The sequence below is a fragment of the Opisthocomus hoazin genome, chromosome 5 (genome assembly GCF_030867145.1).
Source record: "Opisthocomus hoazin isolate bOpiHoa1 chromosome 5, bOpiHoa1.hap1, whole genome shotgun sequence".
Lineage (NCBI taxonomy): Eukaryota > Metazoa > Chordata > Aves > Opisthocomiformes > Opisthocomidae > Opisthocomus > Opisthocomus hoazin.
In genome coordinates, this window is record NC_134418.1 from 65977695 (window position 1) to 65996849 (window position 19155).

General features: G+C 42.3%; 1 protein-coding gene across 5 annotated transcripts in view; it reads left to right on the forward strand.

Annotated features, from left to right (window-relative positions):
- MND1 (meiotic nuclear divisions 1) overlaps positions 1 to 12087 on the forward strand; it is a 42442-nt gene extending 30355 nt beyond the window's left edge. For all 5 annotated transcript variants that reach the window (XM_075421594.1, XM_075421590.1, XM_075421589.1 and 2 more), the window contains 2 exons: positions 10128 to 10172; positions 11835 to 12087. In XM_075421594.1, the coding sequence (XP_075277709.1) occupies positions 10128 to 10172; positions 11835 to 11941 (152 nt within the window). In that variant the 3' untranslated portion in view covers positions 11942 to 12087. The remainder of the gene's footprint in view (positions 1 to 10127; positions 10173 to 11834) is intronic.
- Positions 12088 to 19155: the final 7068 nt, after the last annotated feature.

Genomic DNA, 19155 nt, shown 5'->3' on the forward strand with positions numbered 1-19155 from the left:
TAGAAAATGGATTTGGAAAGAATCGAACGAGAGAGGAATGAGGGTAGGTACATGAGTGAGCAGCTTCTGGCACTTGGAAAGAAAGAATGTAACGGCCACGAAGAATAATGAGCAAAGGACCACCAGGACTGGTATAGCTTAAGATGCATCTGCACGTATGTTCCTAAGGTGTGGAAGCTTAAAGGGAAATGTGACACTGAAGCTGGGAAGCTGAAGTACAGAGGAGTCACTTGGCTTTCAGCAAAAAGGGCCTAATTCTCTGCGCTTCAGAGAATTTCTCTGTCTCTGTGTTTGGCTTAAAGTTTGGACTCCAGCTAAGAGGCTACTCCGCAATGAAAAACTGTCCTAAACGTTTAGACACATGCATACTTGTGGTTTTATACCTCAAGCACATTCTAGCAAGACTATTGTTCTTGGAGAGCGTCAACTTACGTCAGCTTGCTTTAAAATGAAGCTGCATTTTAGCTGGTTAAGCAAAAAAAAAAAAGGAACAAATGATTGTAAAATAGCTTGTCTTTTGTCAGTGGGGTTTTACTTGGACACTTAGAAAAGAGGCAATTGGAAGATCAAATCTTTAGCTATAACATGTTTAACACCCTGCTTAAATAAACTGGCCACTCTGGCAAGTTACCTTTTCTTGAAATTAGAATGCTCACAAGGCTTATTTTTATTCTTTCTGTTTATTTTGTTTCTTATATGTTTATATTGGAATTGCAGAAAAGATACGTAGGGTGAGAGGTAGACAGATGAAATATGTGGGAACAATTTTGTTGCATGAGCCAGTAAATCTTTATGGCAAAAGCTGTTGACCCACTTAGGAATGGTAGACACCTGATAAAATTTGTGATGTGGAAAATGGCTACTTGTGACTACATTTATGATACTCTTTAATTTAGAAATTAATCGGCAGCAATCCATTTGGCCATGTTTTAAAGCCCTGAAGAGAGCATCAAATGGAAGTAGTCTATAGAACATTTGTATATGAAACAAAAGGGCTTTTGTGGAGTGATTATTTTGCTTCTCTCTCCCAGTGTTAGACCTGCTAGGTTACTTGTATGTGGTACCATTCATTCCGACTGTTTTGGTAAAGTTATGGTGATATTCAAAGGATTTTTTTTTTTTTAAATATGGGTTTGTATCTTTTCATGACTTCCATATGCAAAATGAGGTCTGGAAAGGTATTGAGGATTTTTAATTTGTTGTCTTCAGTGTGAAGTTGCAGGACTGTCAAATGCAGTCCTCTCTGGCCTTGTTTAAAAAAAAATGTGTTGCCAATCTTCTGTGTTATGAGATGGTAGGTTATGTTTTCATTATGGGTTTATCTAGATTAGGACTATATAGTATCACTGTATATTCCTAATATAGATACCTCATTCTGTGCTATTTAACTGCAAACCTTTTGCAGGGCTGGTTATATGAATGCAAGACTAATCTTGGCACTGGTGGTGTATCTGAGATTTCCAGGGGTTTTTTTCCCCTTGTCACTTAATACCTTATGAGCTAGTTTCACTGAAAAGAGCGGCGTGTCGGAAAAGAATCTGGAACAGAGAACCAATTTGGAAACACCTGAAAGAACAGAGATTTTGTCTGCGCCACCGTAAGAGATCTTTGTAGATCGGGAGAAGTTTGTGTTTGGTATTTTGACTTGGTTTTGCATGATACTGTGGTAAGGAAAGTAGGGAAGTACAATCCTGATGAAACTGCAGTAGTGTGAAGCTCAAACTACTTTATAAGTGTGCTCAAGTTGTATTAATTAGTAATTCAGTATTGGAAGGGGAGCTAGAATCAATGAAGCTCTGTAATAGGGTCTGTCATGTCTGTGCATCTGCTCAGTATTTCTATTAATGAGCTGGATAATAGAATAGAAGATACGCTGTTGTTATGTTTGCAGATGATGAAACTAGGAGAGACTGCATGGACAAAGGACAAGGTGAAATTTCAAAATGAGCATGACAAATTGCAAAGATAGTCTAAAAAACACTGAATAAAATTCAGTAGGGGCAAGTGCAAGGATGTATACACATTCAAGGATGTGTTATGCAAATGATCTGGAGCAGTTGGTTAAGGAGGAAGGGTTTGCTAAAGATGTCAGGGTTATAGTAGTTTACAGGTTGAATATAAGATATTCTTGTCGTGAAAAGAAAAATCACCATACTAAGGTACAGAAACAGAAGTGTAACCAGCAATGAGATGTGTGAAATAATCTTTCTACTCAAGCTGACATTAGTGAGACTTCAGCTGTAACAGTGGGTGAGTGTTGGATCTCCTACTTGAGAGGTATATAACTAACTAGGGAGAATTCAGAGTAGAGGAAAAAGACCAGACATTGAGAAACCGCATACTAGGAGAAAAAATTTTACAAAAATAGGACTCAAAAGAATATTGGTCCTGGTGGGTTTCACATACCTGCATCTCCTTCAAAAAAAGCAAAGGAATAGCTTGTTACTCAGGTTCGTGGGGAACTCGGCAATGAGTAATAGCCTTAAATTGCAGGGGGAAAGAAAAGGTTAGATGAAAAACTATTCTAATGGTGGCAATAATCAAACACAGAACTAGATTGCCTGGGAAGGCTGTAAAAGCTCTGACAATGGAAACCTTAAAAACAGGCTACAAATACCTCACAAACGGCGTAGGTAAGGTTGGACATGCATTGAGTGGTGGGTACAGAGACCAGAGGACCTCCTGCGATGCCTTCCAGACTCTTCTCTGCAACTTCTATGACATGTGTGGCCTGCAGCAGAGTGACATCCTGAGCTGGACAATACCCATAGTCTTCTGGGATGGCCTCCTTGTGAAATGCAGTTCAGCAGCACAGAAGTTTGCAAGTTCCTTTAGCTGTGCTGTGGGTATGGAGTTTATGAGTAAATGAAGTTGGGGGGGAGTTGTTGTCCACTGAAAGAAACCCAGAGTGTTGTTGGGGAGCCCTGAATCAGAAAGTTGGTGTGCTTGTTTCCCTTTTGTAAGCACATTGCTTCCCTCTGTTCTTTGGATAAGAACAGAGGTGTTTAGTTACGCAACTAAGATTTCAGCATGGGCTTTCAGGTAGGATACTTGAAAGGTAATTTTTTTTTTTTCTGTGGATGCATTAATATAGTAAACTTAAATGCAAGAGCATGTATTTTGCATACAGGAATCTTTTGGTAGCCATTCTGACAAATTCCGTTGGACGTTTTTCAAAGAGACACTGCGTACTGATGAAATTTGACAGTGTGACCTTTTCGTATGGGACAGAGGGAGCTTTTGCTGATGAGACTTGACACTTTTTTCAAACACACTAACAAAGATTGCGGACCCTTTAAGAGCATTTTCCCAGAGATGTGGGTCAGCTTATTAGTAGCTTTACTATGCACTGCCATGTCTCACAATATAGACAAGCCTGGCTCTATGTTATGTATTTGCTTAGGTTTATTTTCAAGCATATATATATATGTGTATATATATATACACACACACACATGCACATACAGAGCTGTTGCAGCAGAAATGCTACTTTAATTCATTTGCATATCAAAATGTTTTGAGTATTTTTCTGTCACAAATTGCTTATGTTCTGTGCTTTTCAAAATAGTTATAGATCAGGAGGTAGGATTCATAATTGTCAACACTTTCTTATAGTTCTGAAACTTTATTCAGAGTCTAAATGGGAAAAGATACCCCTTTTTATTATTTAGTAATATGTCAGTATAAATAGTGCTATTGAATTTATGATGTCATCTAAATGAGGGATCATATTTATGCATTGACTTGAATTTAGTCATGAATTCTGAAGCGTTGCAATGTGTTTATTAAGATCATGGGTAGAAGTGTTATGTGGGATACTGGAGTATGGGGGAAGAATGATGTGTTACTTTGAAGGAGTTGACAGAATTCTGATGTGCTATCACTCTTCTACACAAGAGCTCTTTATTCTGCTTGTGAGGAAACACCTCTTTGGGAAGCATGGGGGAAGGTAAAGATTGCATACAGTGTGGAGGTATCTCTGCCTAATGCTTGGTTACAAAACATTCTTCTAAAGCTGTTCTTGCTGTGTTGTGAGTTACCCTGCTGACAGTTTTGTAGACTAGTTAGTCTCAAGGATACTCAAATATGGACTTTAAAGAAGCCACTTGATTGCATTGTTGCCATGAATAGTCTCCAACGGCAAGCTACAGTCTCTTGATCGGAGTCTCTGGTTTCAGTTTGTGGATGGACATGTCAGTAGGAGTTACTAGGCAATTGCCTGTTGTGCTCTCTGTGGATGACAGGTCTATAATTTCTGTGTCCACCTTCTACCCGGCCTTTGGACACGGGCTTTGTATTTGCATGAGGTATTTTCATAGGGAAGATTTTGGAAACTGTAGATCACAGGATGTTATAATGATGCTTCTCCAAGAGAGGTGGGGAACACCACTCTGTCACAGTGTGATGACACCAAGGTAAACAATGTTTCTGGGAAGTGCGAGCAGCCTCTGAGCAGGAGAACGGATAATTCTGCAGCAGGCATGGATAATCAGAGTCATTGGAGATTCAAGTTCACATACTGTTCTTACAGTAGTTGCCATTTTTCATATTTAAATTCAGTCTAAGTGGATGCAGAATTATTACTGGAATTCAAATCCATCTAATGCAATTAATTTGCCCTGACCAGTTTCATGAGAGAGATTGGGAATCTTAGTGCTGATAATCCTTACTGGCCCCTGAGAACAGTTGCAGCTGTTCTCTGCGTTTCATGCAGAAGAATTGCGATTTGCTCTGGAAAATCTCCCTTGCACACATGCTGAAGAAGACAGTCGTATTTAGCATGTATCTGCTAACGATCCCACAAGTTGATGGATTACTGTCTCCTTGAAAAGGTGCTGGTTCCCTCTGCAGTCATGTGCGTTGCAAGTGAGGAAATCCATACAATTTTCTTGTGTCATCAGTTGTGGTAGGTCAAAACTGGCACCAAACTGTGACAGTTTTATAAATATAACTAGCTTCATGTCATTCTGTAGAAATAGAGGTTCCTGGACCTGAAAATTTTGTTTATGCATAAAAACATCACTTAAAATAATCTTTAAAGTTATCCTGAAAATGCCAGAGTAGAAACTAGGAGAGGAAAGCAAGGTGCAGCTCTTTCTTCATTTCCAAGTCTACAGGTGGTTGTGAACTGGTTGTGGCTGTTGTGATTTTTTTAGTATAGCTATTGGAGCTGGAATATGTTACCTTTGCAGTCTGATTTTGACTACTATTCAGTGACTACTTCCTTAGTATTCCTTTAGTGATATGTGCAGGACTTAGGAAAGCTTTTAGGAAGAACCTGGAAGTAGGTTTGGAAAATGTCTGTGAGGAGCTGGTGGTGGTTGTTGCTATCACAATAGTTTTTTCACCCATTGAAGTGTCAAAAGTCTTACAAAAAGACTGAGTCTCCTGGAGCATATATATAGTATTGATGAGGCATGTAGTGGTCTACCTCTTATGTGGAAATATTTGAGGCTTCAACAGTTTTTGGCCATTCCGTTTTGGAATGCAAATAGGACCTTTAATTCCCACCACCATCTCTTCCAGGAAAAAACTGAGCAAACCTTGGGGAAGGAGGAAGAAGAGAGGAAAGTGGAGGCTGTAGTTTTGCAGTATGCTGAGAATAAAAGTAGGGCTTCCTGAGTCAGATCAGAAACAATGTGGCCTTACTGTGCTAAGATTTGAGCCAATATATGCTGCCCATTCAGATTTGTTCGGAAACATTGCTGTGTTAGTTTTGTGCTGCTGGCTTTTGCTCCTGACCAGATGCTGTCCACTTGCTTTAGAAGGCTTCATACTACACCTCCTACAGCTGTCCACACACCCTTTTGTCAGCTCTGTCTCCTGCTCTGCCCCTGGATCCCTGTGGGTCACTGGCAGAATGTCACTCGCCTGCATTAAAAATCATTTTCCAACCTGCCCTCACTTTCTTTGTAGACATTCACTGCTGCTGGACCTTCCTTTCCCTACCTTTGCTTTCCTCCAAGGGGATGCAGGGGATTGTCCCTGTGATAAGGACAACCACAGATGCTTAGGGCAATGGTTCAGTTCCCAGAACCTGGGCTTTTTGAGGTTCTCGGAGATATCTGAGGTTGAGGGATGAAGAAACTTCTATCAGAAATGGTCAAAACTAACTCTTCAACCTGTAGCCTTTCACTGTTGAGGGCATATTTTCAGGTGTGTTTTGCTAACATAAGACTAGTGTTGCAACCCATGCTGCTCCCAGGCCTGGCACTGCTGTACACACAGTGGTTGCTTTTGTTCCGTTCAGGAGAGGAAACACAAGCTGCCATTTTCCTGCTTAGAAAATGTCAAGTGTGTCTGAAATGGGTCAGCGGAGGATAGAGGTGTGTGCCTCAGCCAAGTGAATGACTGAATGTCCTGCGGGCATGGGAGCAGGGAAGTCTGTTGGTGTGTTGCCATGCAGATTGGTGAAATAAATACGTAATGTCCAGAACAAATGGATTATTCTGTTGCTTCCAGACAGCAACTGTATATATTGTCAGCCTATGTGCAGATGTATAGATATAAAGCAGAGCGTAACTTGGGCCTACTAGTACTAATGAGAACATCTCAAAGCATCTGGAACATGTGTTGCCTCCTGTATTGCTTCACCTCTTCTGCACATTTGGTCCTTTCATTGTTTTACACAGCTTGCGTACTGGAGCACTATTTAGTAGCTGCCAAAAACCAAATTGTGATAGAGCAGCTCTGGTCAGCAAGAGGATCAGCAGGACTCCAGCTTGGGACCCAGTGGTTGTGGTGGTTTGGGCAATTAGCCAGTTGCCCTCAGCACTGTCTCCAAGCTTCTCCTTTTTACAGTTCACACAGTTTGTGTCCTGACTCTTCTTTGGTGTAGACATTTTTAAGTTTCCATGCTATTGTCTTCTTCAGATCTTAAACTTTCTTTTTCAGTGCAGTCTAAAAAGCAGGAGGCCAATGGCTGTGTGATCCCGTGGAGCTACAGAATAAGCAGTCAGAAATAGCATGACTTTGAGCTACATCAGTACATAAAGTAGGTGTGTCTGGGGGATGTCTGTTTTACTGCTGCTCCTTTCCCTCCCCCTCCATGCACATACACATACAGATGATGCAACTAATGAAAGTCCCAACAATCAACTAGAAAAGGTTTCCAGAAAGTAGTCAAGGTGCAGATTCCTTCATTTCTGTCAGTTCTTGTTATGGAGTCAGGGGCCTCTGGAAGATGCTGGTGATGTAGATGTAGCTGGTGTCTTCAGGTGATGCAGATGAGTCTCCTTCCTCTTTCGGGAATGGTGTTGGGTACAGCAGGCAGATAAGATCCTGCAGTGGAATCACAGGCAAGAGTTGAGCCTGATCCCAAGGGACTTAATTCTTGCCTTCAGATAGCTAAATGCTCAGCACATAGCCATGAGGCAACAGCTGAGGTGATGATGTAGTATTTTCTGGAGATGAATGAGGTGTGTTTCCACCACCCACCCCAAATCAAAAGAAGAAATGTAGGGGAAAAATTTAAGCAAAGGAATTAGTGGTCAAGCAGACTGCAATGCTGTCCTGCAGCAGTGGCAGTGACAGTCTCACTTCATGACAAGAGACAGTGCAAGCTGTCTTGTTTGCATGCGCTTGCTCAGGCTGGACGTGAGGAACATGTGGGTCTCTTGCACCTTGCCAAGCTAGCTGGCGTTGCTGTTGATACAATATGCCTGGTGGTCTAAGCAACTTTCAACACAGCAGAATGTATCCATACCTGCATCCCTGTGGTGCTGCCATGTACGTGGGCATGTGGGCCTGCTAGCCTAAGTGTGAAGTTGCAAGCAGTGAACACTTGCCCCAGCCTCTTGGGAATGCCTTTTCTGGAGATGGCATGTGCCTGGGGCTTTACAAGTGGCTCTTGCGTCCCCAGCTTTGAGTCCCCTGGCAGCAGAGTAATGTAGGGGATGCCTGAAGGACTGAGGCAGCCTCTTGATGTTCAGCCAGGTTGTTTGAATGTCACCTTCCCCATCTTGAAGTTCTGCCTCCACTTGTGAGCCCTCCACGCTTCTACCGTGGGAGTCTGTGGTCAGTACCAGGTGGTGCATGGAAAGAATGACATGGTTAAAATATTTCTTAATTTTATTTGTAGAACTTTTAGGAGTTTCTTTTTTTGTTTGTTTATTTTTTTTGTTACTTCTCTGCTATTTAAGTCATTGAAGACACTGCCCACTGTGGGATTTCCCCATTATAGCTTCCTGCTCTTGCTACCATGATTTCATTTCTAGCCACAACTCGCTTATAGGCAGCCACCGCCATTCTAACCACCCTGTTGCCCAGCCTGCATCTGTTGGTCAGCTCAGCCTTTTCTTTGACAGAGGTAAGAAGTCACATTTTAAAAACACGTGATCACATATGTATATTTTGACATGCAGAAGCAATGTTTGAAGGGTGACACTGCACCTTATTGCCACTGTTGTGCTTCCTTTAATGCACTGTACCATGTGGTCACAGGGCTTTGGGCACAGGGCTGTGTGCTGAGGGCTGCGGGAACTGAGAGCTGCTGGGTGATGCAGAAGCGCAGGGCTCAGCTGCTTAGCTGCGCCAGCAAAGCCAAGCTCCTGCTGGGACCTGGCAGGTGCTGTGGGCTAGGTTGGCTCGCCTGCCATCAGGGTGCTGTCACCTTGCAGCTCTGGATCCGTGGAGTTTAATGCTATCCTACTTTCCTCCCTTCATTTCAAACTTCATTGCTTGGAGTCAAACACAGCTTTCCAGTTGTACTCCAGAGTTTCAGAAGTGCTGAGGCAAGTGTCGTAGCTAACACATTTGAAATCTTGAGCAGTGAAAGCCGTTACTCTGCAGACTTGCTGTAAGTAGCGTTAGGTAAAGTACTGTTCAAAATGCTGTTGGCTGCCAGTCATGGAACTGAACACGTGGGGGTGGCAGCAAGCAGTCAGCAAAGGAAATGAGGAATATCTCTCTCAAGCTAGGAATAACTTGAATTTCTAATGCATGCAAGCGAGAAAAAATGCCATTTTCTCACCCACTCTCTTTTTTTTTGCCCATCTTTCTCTTTTGCTTTTCTTCATGCCGTGCCCAAGCTTTCTAATTGCGGGCCATTTTTAGAAACTCCATTGGTTTTGAAATGATATTTTACTCTGATTTAAACATTTTTCACCTCGGTTATCGAAGCATTAAGGGTAGAATAATGAATGCTTACCTTCCTGTGTGCTAGCAGATGGTTTTTCAACATAATTTAATTCTGCCTGAAGTACAGTCTTTATAACAATGGATACCTGATCATATATTCACTTCTCAGTACCCCTGGAGACAAATTTCATCCTGACCATTCAAATGAGTATTATCATGCAAGTACTAACAAGACTAACTGGGAATAAGTAAGTTACGTGTAGGCGTGAGAACCATGATGATTCTGATAAATTCCCACGTTACAAACCAGCCTGCTTGATTCGATACTTATTTTAACGGGAGCAAGGTGATCTAAGAGGAATTTTTCTTGATACTCTTTTGCCTCATGCAAACTATATAAAAGCTGTTTGTAGGAATGGTAATTTGCTGTTATACAGTTAGATCTGGAGTGATGGTAAGGAAGGGAAGCCGAGTTTAATAGCCAGGAACATTATTTTTTCTTCATTTCACTGAGTGGGGTTCTTAAAGCCCGGGCTTCTATGATAAAGCCCAGAGCTCTATGATAAATTTTTGGATTAATGTGACGGACTGCTACACTTGTCATTTTCTTATCTATTTAGAGTCTTGCATACCTGTATGATGGATTACTTATGTATAGAGAAGATTATAAAATATTTTTCCATCTCCGTTGTCTCTAGTGTCTTCAGGCCGTGTATCTAGTTCCAATCTTGGCGCAGACAATTAAGCTCCTAGGCAAACCAAACTAGGATTATTTTATTTCAAAATACCCTTCAAAATCTCACAGTTGTTCATGCGGTACCTTTTATGTTCCTTTGCTCCTGTTTCCCTTTAACTGGGCTTTGTGCTTGTTGGAACCTTAGAAGTGTAAAACAGAAGAAGGGGTTGGAAGAAATAGAAGAACTTCCTTATATTGCATGGTTCCCTAAAAATGACGTCAATAAAAATTTAATCTCTGTGCCTTGAAACTATGGTATGATTTTTACTCTGATGTATGCTTTCTGTTATTGTTGTTTTCTTCTCTATTTCAGGCCAAACAAATAAAGTAGCCAAGGAGGCCGCCAATCGATGGACTGGTGTGTATGCATTTGTATTGCTTAACACAGCTTCAGACTAGGGCAGTTTCAGTGAAAGACCTACTCATTGTTAAGAATTTTAAACTTGATTAGGACTTGAGGTAGGAAAGCCCTCACTTATAAAAGCATGCAGAAATATATTTTACTTATAAATTATCATGATTCAAAAAAACCCCACATTTTCTCAGTTTAGTTACTGAATGCACTTCACATCACATAACAGATTTCTTCTTCTGGTGCTATCTTGCACACCCTGTTAAAACCTGCAACTCATTTTCTTGGTTGAGTTAAAGTCTCTTAAGATCAGGAAAACATTAATAGAAAGAGACTGGAAATGGTGGTGTCCAGGTGTTCAGACAGTTGAATTCTTCTTTTCTGACCTTTTGTCCGTTTCTAAAGAGCAGAATGGTTTGTGGAACCTTATTAACTAATTCATCAGCTTTGATGTGCAGGAAAAATGCTGCACAGTTCTGAGGAAGGTTACTGTGATAACATTTATATGGAAGTTTAACTCAATTTTTTGTCATTGCTTAGCTTTGCTATATCACTATATATTTCCATTGTGCAGAGCAAGCAATATGTATGTCCTTGCTTATTTTTAAAAATTATTTAGAATATAATTTTTTATTTTTTGTTTAGAATTCATCTACTACTCATGGACTGTTCACTATCATTGGTTATGCCAAGTGCAGCAGGATATTGTCATAGTCTTCTGACTATTATTTTATTTCTTCACTTGCACTGGGTTGTTTGCATATGGGGGAATAAAATTATGTATTTGGAAATAACTTCTGGGAGTACTGTTGTCAGGGCTTTCTACTGTTGATGACAGGCTGTTGTTTTCAAGGTCTTGAGAGAGTTAAAGGAACTGTGCCGCAGCCTGTAGAAAATACTTTGCTGTTTAATTAGACAATTAGGTTATATGCTGTAGCATATTTTTCTTTTGAAGAGACAGTTTTATGGTTAAAGAAAAGATTTCTAAGGTGTGCAGACACACAGAACGCTTTCTGTCTTAAAGAATGCTGCTATTTATGGGTGTTAGCAATGAAGTAGTGAGTTTCAATCAATACTGCAGTGAAAAATGCTGTTACATTGAAGAGAATGTATTTGCTAAAATAATAGTAATGTGATGCTAAAAGAGAAATGCTGACTAAAAGAAAGCTACTTGAATGTCTGTTTTCTAAACTTGCAAACAAAATGTACTTTATCTGAACAGACATACACAGGACTAGAAAGGACCTTACAGTTAATGTGAATCTGGTTTTCACAGTTGTAGACAGTCACACAGTAGGTGTCTGGTTGAAAAAGAACCTATGAAATACTTACTAGGCATATTCTCACTTTCCTGATCACTCTATAACAGTAACATAATAACAGTATACACTGTAATTGTAGGTTTCAGTCCTCTCATAAGAGGAGCAAGAAAAGATAAAGGTAACTTCCAAAAAAGAAGACATATTTTACTTAGTACTGAGTAAAAGTGTGTCATTAGCGAAAGCCTCCCATTTTCTGTTCTAAATCTGCTTAATAATGATGTTCCCCACTACGTACCTTTTTCATATGCAGAGAGAGAGTGCAAATGGAAGGATTTTGTTATAGCCAAGACTATAATTCATGCTTTCCTAAACATTAAAAACTGAATGTCTCTCATTCTGTTTACAGATAACATCTTTTCAATAAAGTCCTGGGCCAAACGTAAATTTGGATTTGAAGAGAGCAGAATTGACAAAAGTTTTGGAATCCCAGAAGATCTGGATTACATTGATTAGTGTTCAGCAGTTGATGGCTGACACAGTTGTACATAGGTTGTTAAATATTCTTGGTTGGCATTTAAATGTGTGTCTGAATCCTCTCCAGACAACTGACCACCCTTTAATTTGCAGTTTTTGTTAAAGTTAATAAAATTCTAAAAATATTTCTTGCATTTATTTTTTTTTTTATTGTACTTCCAGAGGGACAGTAAATCTCTGGGCTACTTCTGTGAGGCAGACTGAGAATGGACAGGGGTTATAGGGAATAATTATCACAAAGTCCTGACACTGGTTTTTACTCTTCTTTTGCTTATCTGGGAGTAGTACTGAGAGCTAGAAGCTCCAGGGATTTATGTTTAAGCGTGTTGAAGGCTTTGGAGTGGAAATAACTGGGGACAATATCGAATAGAATGAATTTTTCCCTCATCTCAGTAATGAAATACAAAAGATGTGTAGTCCATTAATGGAAAACAGAGAGACAGTAAGGATGTGAGTGGAAAAGCTGAGGTCTGATTTCAAGTTGTTCTTTATTGTGTTGCTAGAACTGCTTGCAAGTTTAGTGACATCAGAGCTGCCTCTTTTCCAGCGGAGGTACTGGATTTGACACTGAGGCAGCTTCCCTGATCAAGGTTGTTACTGCATAGGAGAGGGAGCAAAGAGCACCCATCCGTCCATTGGCACCACAGTGCACCAAGATTTAGGGTTCTTCTCTGGGCTGAGAGAGACCAAATTCAGTTTGCTCAAATTGAAGTGATGATGCTGACCATCTTTGGGTTTCTGCAAATTTTTCAATTTCAGACTAAAGAAAGCAGCCAACCAAAGTAATAACAAATCTCGGAATGTCTCCTTTTTTGGTTGAAATTTCGCAAGCACCTTGCTCTTTATGAGCTTCTGGTTTCTGACTCTGATCAGTGCGTGGCTACAAAAAGAGTGGCGGGAGAGGACAGACTGGTCTCCTACCTCCCACAGCTGTAGATTGCGAGACTGCATTTCTGCTGTACGGCTCCAGAGGATATGAGCTTTACCTTCAGGAGGCAGGCGGGCCTGCTGCGAGGTAGGTGGGCGTATGGCTGGAGAGTGTCTGCCTCTCCTGTAACCTCTCGTGAGAGGATGGCTGAGAAGGTGACATTTAGCTGGAGAGATGCTCAGAAGTCTGTTCCCTGTGACCCTTCCAGTGAAGATGTTTCCTAGCAGTTCAGTGTGTGTTAAGATCCAAGGATTTTAGGTGTGCCCCTGGCTATTGTCATCCTATGCGTCATCCTTCCAAGTGCAAGGTCCTACACCTGGGTCGGGGTAATCCCCGGTATCAGTACAGGCTGGGGGATGAAAGGATCGAGAGCAGCCCTGCTGAGAGGGACTTGAGGGTACTGATAGACGGAAGGCTGGACATGAGCGGGCAATGTGCGCTGACAGCCCAGAGGGCCAACCGTGTCCTGGGCTGCATCAAGAGAAGCGTGGCCAGCAGGTCAAGAGAGGTGATTCTGCCCCTCTAGTCTCCTCTGGTGAGACCTCACCTGGAGTACTGCGTTCAGCTCTGGAGCCCTCAGCACAAGAAGGACATGGAACTGTTGGAGCGGGTCCAAAGGAGGGCTACAAAAATGATCCGAGGGCTGGAGCACCTCTCCTATGAGGACAGGCTGAGAGAGTTGGGCTTGTTCAGCCTGGAGAAGAGAAGGCTGCGGGGAGACCTGATTGCAGCCTTTCAGTACTTAAAGGGAGCCTATAGGAAAGATGGGGACAATCTTTTTAACAGAGACAGCAGTGACAGGACGAGGGGTAATGGTTTTAAACTAAAACAGGGTAGGTTTAGGCTGGATATAAGGAAGAAATTCTTTACAATGAGGGTGGTGAAACACTGGAACGGGTTGCCCAGAGAGGCAGTGGAGGCCCCATCCCTGGAAACATTCAAGACCAGGTTGGACAGGGCTCTGAGCAACCTGATCTAGTTAGTGGTGTCCCTGCTCGCTGCGGGGGGGTTGGACTAGATGACCTCTAGGGGTCCCTTCCAACCCAAAACTTTCTATGATTCTATGATTCTATGTCTATGAAGACAGCAAAGTTATTGGGAAGATACCGAGTGGAAGATTTTCCTCTCATAGAGGCAGTGTAGCAAGCTGTCTGATGCCTGAGGAAAATGTATGCGATGCCTGGCACACAGTAAAATGTCTCTGTGCTTGCAACTGCAATGGAGACATTTCCTTTTACGTGTTTGGAAAGATTTTATTCCTAATATGTCCAATATTTAACATATGATGTGCTATGAACTGAGTAACAGCTTAGCTGCCACCTGGTGAAAGCTTAGTGCAAGCAGGCAGCGCTGAGCTGAGTGCGATGTCTCCTACCAGGGCTGGCTCTCGCCAGAGTACCATCCACCAAAGCCAAGTGACGGTGCCAAGCCAACCCATTGATGCACGTGTAGCTTGGGTGATTGTTCTTACTCTTGGATTTTGTGCTGTGAAACACTAAAGAGCTTTTTCTGTTCTTCGTAGAATATCTCTCTTAAGTGTGGTTGTTTGGGATTTTTTTGCTAAATGTCTGTGTTTTTCTGTGAAGCTATTCTGTAGCACCTGCCAGGTGTCAGAAGCTCCTCGGCACATCTGCATTGGAGAGCGTGTATCTGCCACACACGAGATGACAATGACTCAGAAGGCTTGTTCGGAACGTTGAGCACGTGAACTTGTTGATGGTCCCTACCCTTAGAATCACTTTCACGTGGCTGAGCTGCTAGTTGCCAAGGAGCCTCTGGTAATTTATGGCCTGTAGCAGTTAGCCAGGACTTCCTCTGGTACTTGTGGGGTTGAGGGGTTCTTACTGATTTCTACTGCTTTGGTTCCTTTCCAAATTCAAGAAGGAAATAAAGATGACCAGCTATGTAAGTTTAGCTGCAATATTGTGGCTTCCTGTCTCTAGGGTGAAAGCATTGTGGACTGCAGCAAAATGGTTAAATATAGTAAATAGCAACTAAATAACTGTACTTGAGGTAGACTTGCTTAGAGACGCTACAGTCAGCCAGCACGAGCAGGACCTTTAAAATGTCAAGCTCAGCCCTCGTGCTTTGAATGCAGAACTTCAAGCGCAAGGAATTTCCAGCAATAGGATTTTCTGTCGAGTTTTGGTTTTGTTTTACAGGTGCAGAACAGAACAGAGATATGCAATCATACTCTACTTTCTACTCCCATCTTCTCCTTCTGGTGTTGGTTAGCAAGCCCAGCGGGAGAATGCGTCTGCTTCTGTAAGGACACAGTTTCGGAACAGCCAGAACAGAAATTTCTCAGCTGAAGAGGGGCAGGGAGGAAGAGGGGCGTTATTAGCAGGGACTGATGCTTATTCCTCTAGTGGAGTTTATGTATTTTATGCTGCCTTTCTCATGATGCTGCATTTTTTTTTAGTGTAGGTGACTTTCAACCAGAAAAGCAAATCTGGATCCTTTCTGAGACAAAAAGAGACAATTTGTGTGTCTTGAATATCCCAAGACACTTTCAGGGTGCTGCATCTGCTCACTTTTAGAAGCTTTCTTCTTAAGAAGGTACGCAGCAGACTGCTAAATCCCACCGTCTGAAACCAGGTGTGACTGTGTGGTGCAAGATGTGCGTTCACTTTAATTTTCAAGAGAAGCTGAGACTTTTGTTTTCTGCTGAGTGAAGTCACCAGCAGTTAAAATCATTTTCCTTCTCCTGAGATGTTTTTGGCTATTAGCCTGTAGCGAAAATGAAAACAATCCGTCTGATCTTGTGGCCCAGTTTGTTTCTTCAGCATTTTCCTGAGACAGAAGCTGGCATATTTCTAAAGAATCTAACATGAAAACGGTGGGGTTTAAATGCTCATTTCTGCTGTCACTCTTGTGGTTATGTCACAGCTATATTATGTATATGTCTTCCTCTTTTTTTTTCTTTTTTTTTTTTCTTCTGCCCTGTAGGCTTTTTGCCCATGTAAGGTAAATATTTTCAGCTGTTACAGCTAGGTCAGGAGGTCAGGCCCTTATTGCAACTCAGGTTTATAATTAAAGCAGGTACTAGTGCAAAGTGTGAAAATCAAAGGCAGTTGTTTTTAGCAGAGTCTGCGGTTCTCCCAGGAGCGCTATCAGGTCCGGCTTTTCATACGAATCTGTGGGGGGGTTTATCACTGCAGTACCAGGCTGAAGTGTTGGGTAAACCTGCTCCTGGGGAATGATGTTGATTAGCCACTGTGAAGCAAACCTCGGCACAGGAGAAAATATTTGTTTGTACCTGTTCTACTTAGAAACCTCACCGGTTTCAAGAAAGCTTGCTGACTGTATCCGCCCTGAAACAACCTGTTCTTCCTCAGCTTTTCTTTTAACCAGCCAAGCATGGACTGGAGGGCTCCTTTCGTGGTACTTGCAGAGCATTAAAATGCTAACAGCCACAAGGGTTTAGGTTTTGACGTAATTCAGCTGCTAAACCTTTCATTAACACACCCTCTGAATGTCATTGCTTTCTTGGGGTGTAGTAACCTATGTGTTTTAAAAGGGAAAATCCAGGCTGGGAAGCAAAAGGCACAGTGATGCTGCGACCGAGCGGCAAAGCTGGAACTGAAACTTACTGGGAGAACGATGGGAAAAGAAACCCAACCAGTGGTGGCAACTAAGAAGTTTGATGCGAAAGCACCTTACAGAGTCCTCCTGTTGCCCAGGCGTGTTTCCACTACTCGGGTGACCTGGCTGGTGCTTATCTTCACCTTGTTTCTTGTAGAGGTGAGGTCTGTAGGACTGCGTTTGCTGTCATTTCTCTCCTGCTTTTCCTTCCCAGCGTTCTTAAATTTCACAGTGGATTTCAGCCAAATTTAGTTTGGGGGGCTGTGGTGTGAGCTCACAATTTATCTGTTCTGCTTGGCTGGCAGCTGGATAAATACAGGCTTTCCCATTCCCACCTGCCAGCTTAGGGAATCGAGAGGGGGTAGACCACACTGGGGGTGGGAGGAGGAAGGAAAAATGTTGAAGGTGGCTGTGAAAGACCTGGGAGCGTGTGATGCCTGCTGGCGGCAGAGCGTACGCGAGGGTCTGGCAGCGTTGCTGGGGATGAGATGGGACGGCGCGTGCATCCTTTCAGCGGGAAGGAACAGGGACCTAGGAAACCGGTTGCTTGGCAGCCTGATTTCGTTCCTTCTGCTGCTCATGGGGCTGTGATTGTCAGTCGGGGCATTTGTGGGACTGTAAATTTACACAAGGCTTTACTGAGACAGCAGTTAGATATCTTGCCCGCTCTAGAGAATCGGCACACCCCAGAAGCGCACGTGTCTGGTGGCTTCAGCAGCTGACGTCCTCGGCTAAGCCTCAGCATTACGCGGGTAGCTGGATTCCTCCGTGTGCAGTTAGCTGCCGTGGAAATACGATGCTCGTGTAAATATTCCTGTGCTTAAGGGATCTGCCTTCGCAGCAGCCATAGCCTTGCTCTTCAGCTTCCTTTTCTCCTTTTGCTTTTTCTCTTCCATCCCTCCACTGTCGTTTCCCTTTCAGATCTGCTTGCAGGAACTATGTGGGCTGGACAAGCACCACGCTGCAGTCTGTACAGATGGCTGTCTGTCTTAGTCCTCCTCTTGCTGACACGCCTGTCAGCGCACACCTCCCAGCGCACACACATATAGGAAGGCAAGCATCTATACATTGGGCTTGCCTCTTAGCTGCATGAGCAGAAGGTTGGGGGTCAAGAAAACTAAAGGGCAAAAACGTCTGTGAACACCATCACAAGCTGAGCATTCAGAGTTACTTCAAAAGCTTTATAATGCCCCACAAATGAATGAACAGTTTTTATATTATGGATAGTTGGCCATGTGGTCATTACTTCACCTAACCTAGTCAGAAAAAAATTTCCTTTTGGGGAAAAAGAAAAAAACCAATCCTGTTGAAGTATTTATGAAGAACACCTTCCAAGCAAAACCTGCTGGGCAATTTTCTGTTTCCAGTTGTTTGCTGAAAACTCAAGCTAATCTTAGAAACAAAGAACCTTTCCACATGAAAGACTTAATTTAAAAAAATAATCCATCCTTTTGTTTCAAAAACTCTGACTGGTCTACTGGCAACCCACTGTAAAGTAAATCCTAGAGCCAGTCCGAGGGGTACCTTTTTTCAGGCGAGGTGATGAACTTGGACTGTGCTGCTGCTGCAGCTCAGAAGGAAAAGCTGTTAAAAATTGTGGCTCCTGGAGGAAGCCAGTGGAGGAAGAAGTAGTGTTTGTAGTGAAAAGGGCTTGAGTTACCGCCGGCAGACCAACGCCATGTCTTACAGGGACCCACCTCTTTCCCTGGCCACCACCTTTGCTCATGTCACCTGCCTTTGGGCTGTGCGTCACCGGCGTTCTGAGATCAGATTTTTATGTTGAGGTGCTAAAGCTGTTTTTTCTCGTTTCTGCCATCTACAGTAGGAAAAATTATAATTCTTTTTTCCCTTCCCCTTTCTCTTTGTTTTAGGTTTTGGTTTTGTTTGGGTTTTTTTTTTTTAAGGCGGGGGGAAGTACAGGGGAAAAAAGTCAATCACATATTTTCTTGCACTAGCATTACTAGCCACACAAAATAATGCATCTTGCTGATCCTATCATTCTAGAGGATTTTTGAAGGAAGATAAAATTCAGATTTTCATATCTTGTTTTCAGTTTCACATGCACACACACACACACACACACACACACACACACCCCCCGTTATGCTGTGCTTGGTCAAAGACATACTCCCAGTGCCAGAAATGCTTTTTCCTTTTCTTTTTTTTTTTTTGCATGGACATAAATTAATCATTGTAATAAAGTGTGTTCCTCTGTGGACTTTCTTTCCTCCTAAAATACGTTCTAGGGAATATGCTTTTCACTATATTTTTAAAAGCCAGGCAATTCCTGAGATCAGTGATTAAGAACGCAAAAGTCAAGGCTCTGTAGCAAACCTGTTTGCTGTTCCATAGTCATTATTATCGTATCTGTTTGAGAAGGAGATGTAAGAAATAATGCCAAAGAGAGTTACACCAAGAGCTCCAAAACACCAGTCTCACTATCATCTGATGAAAGGCAAGAAGCTTTATTTTTTTCTTTTCCACTATGCACTGATTTCAGTTAGGTAACTATATCATTAGCACCCTCAGCTATTGAAGAAAAAGAAAGAAAAAAAGGAAAAATGCCTGGGTGATATGTTCCGGTTTTGGTGTAGCTACCATCGAAGGTTCAGTGAGTAAGGAATGGTTGTTTGGGTTTTTTTTCACAGCTACTTTGAACAAACCAGCTTCAAATCCATCT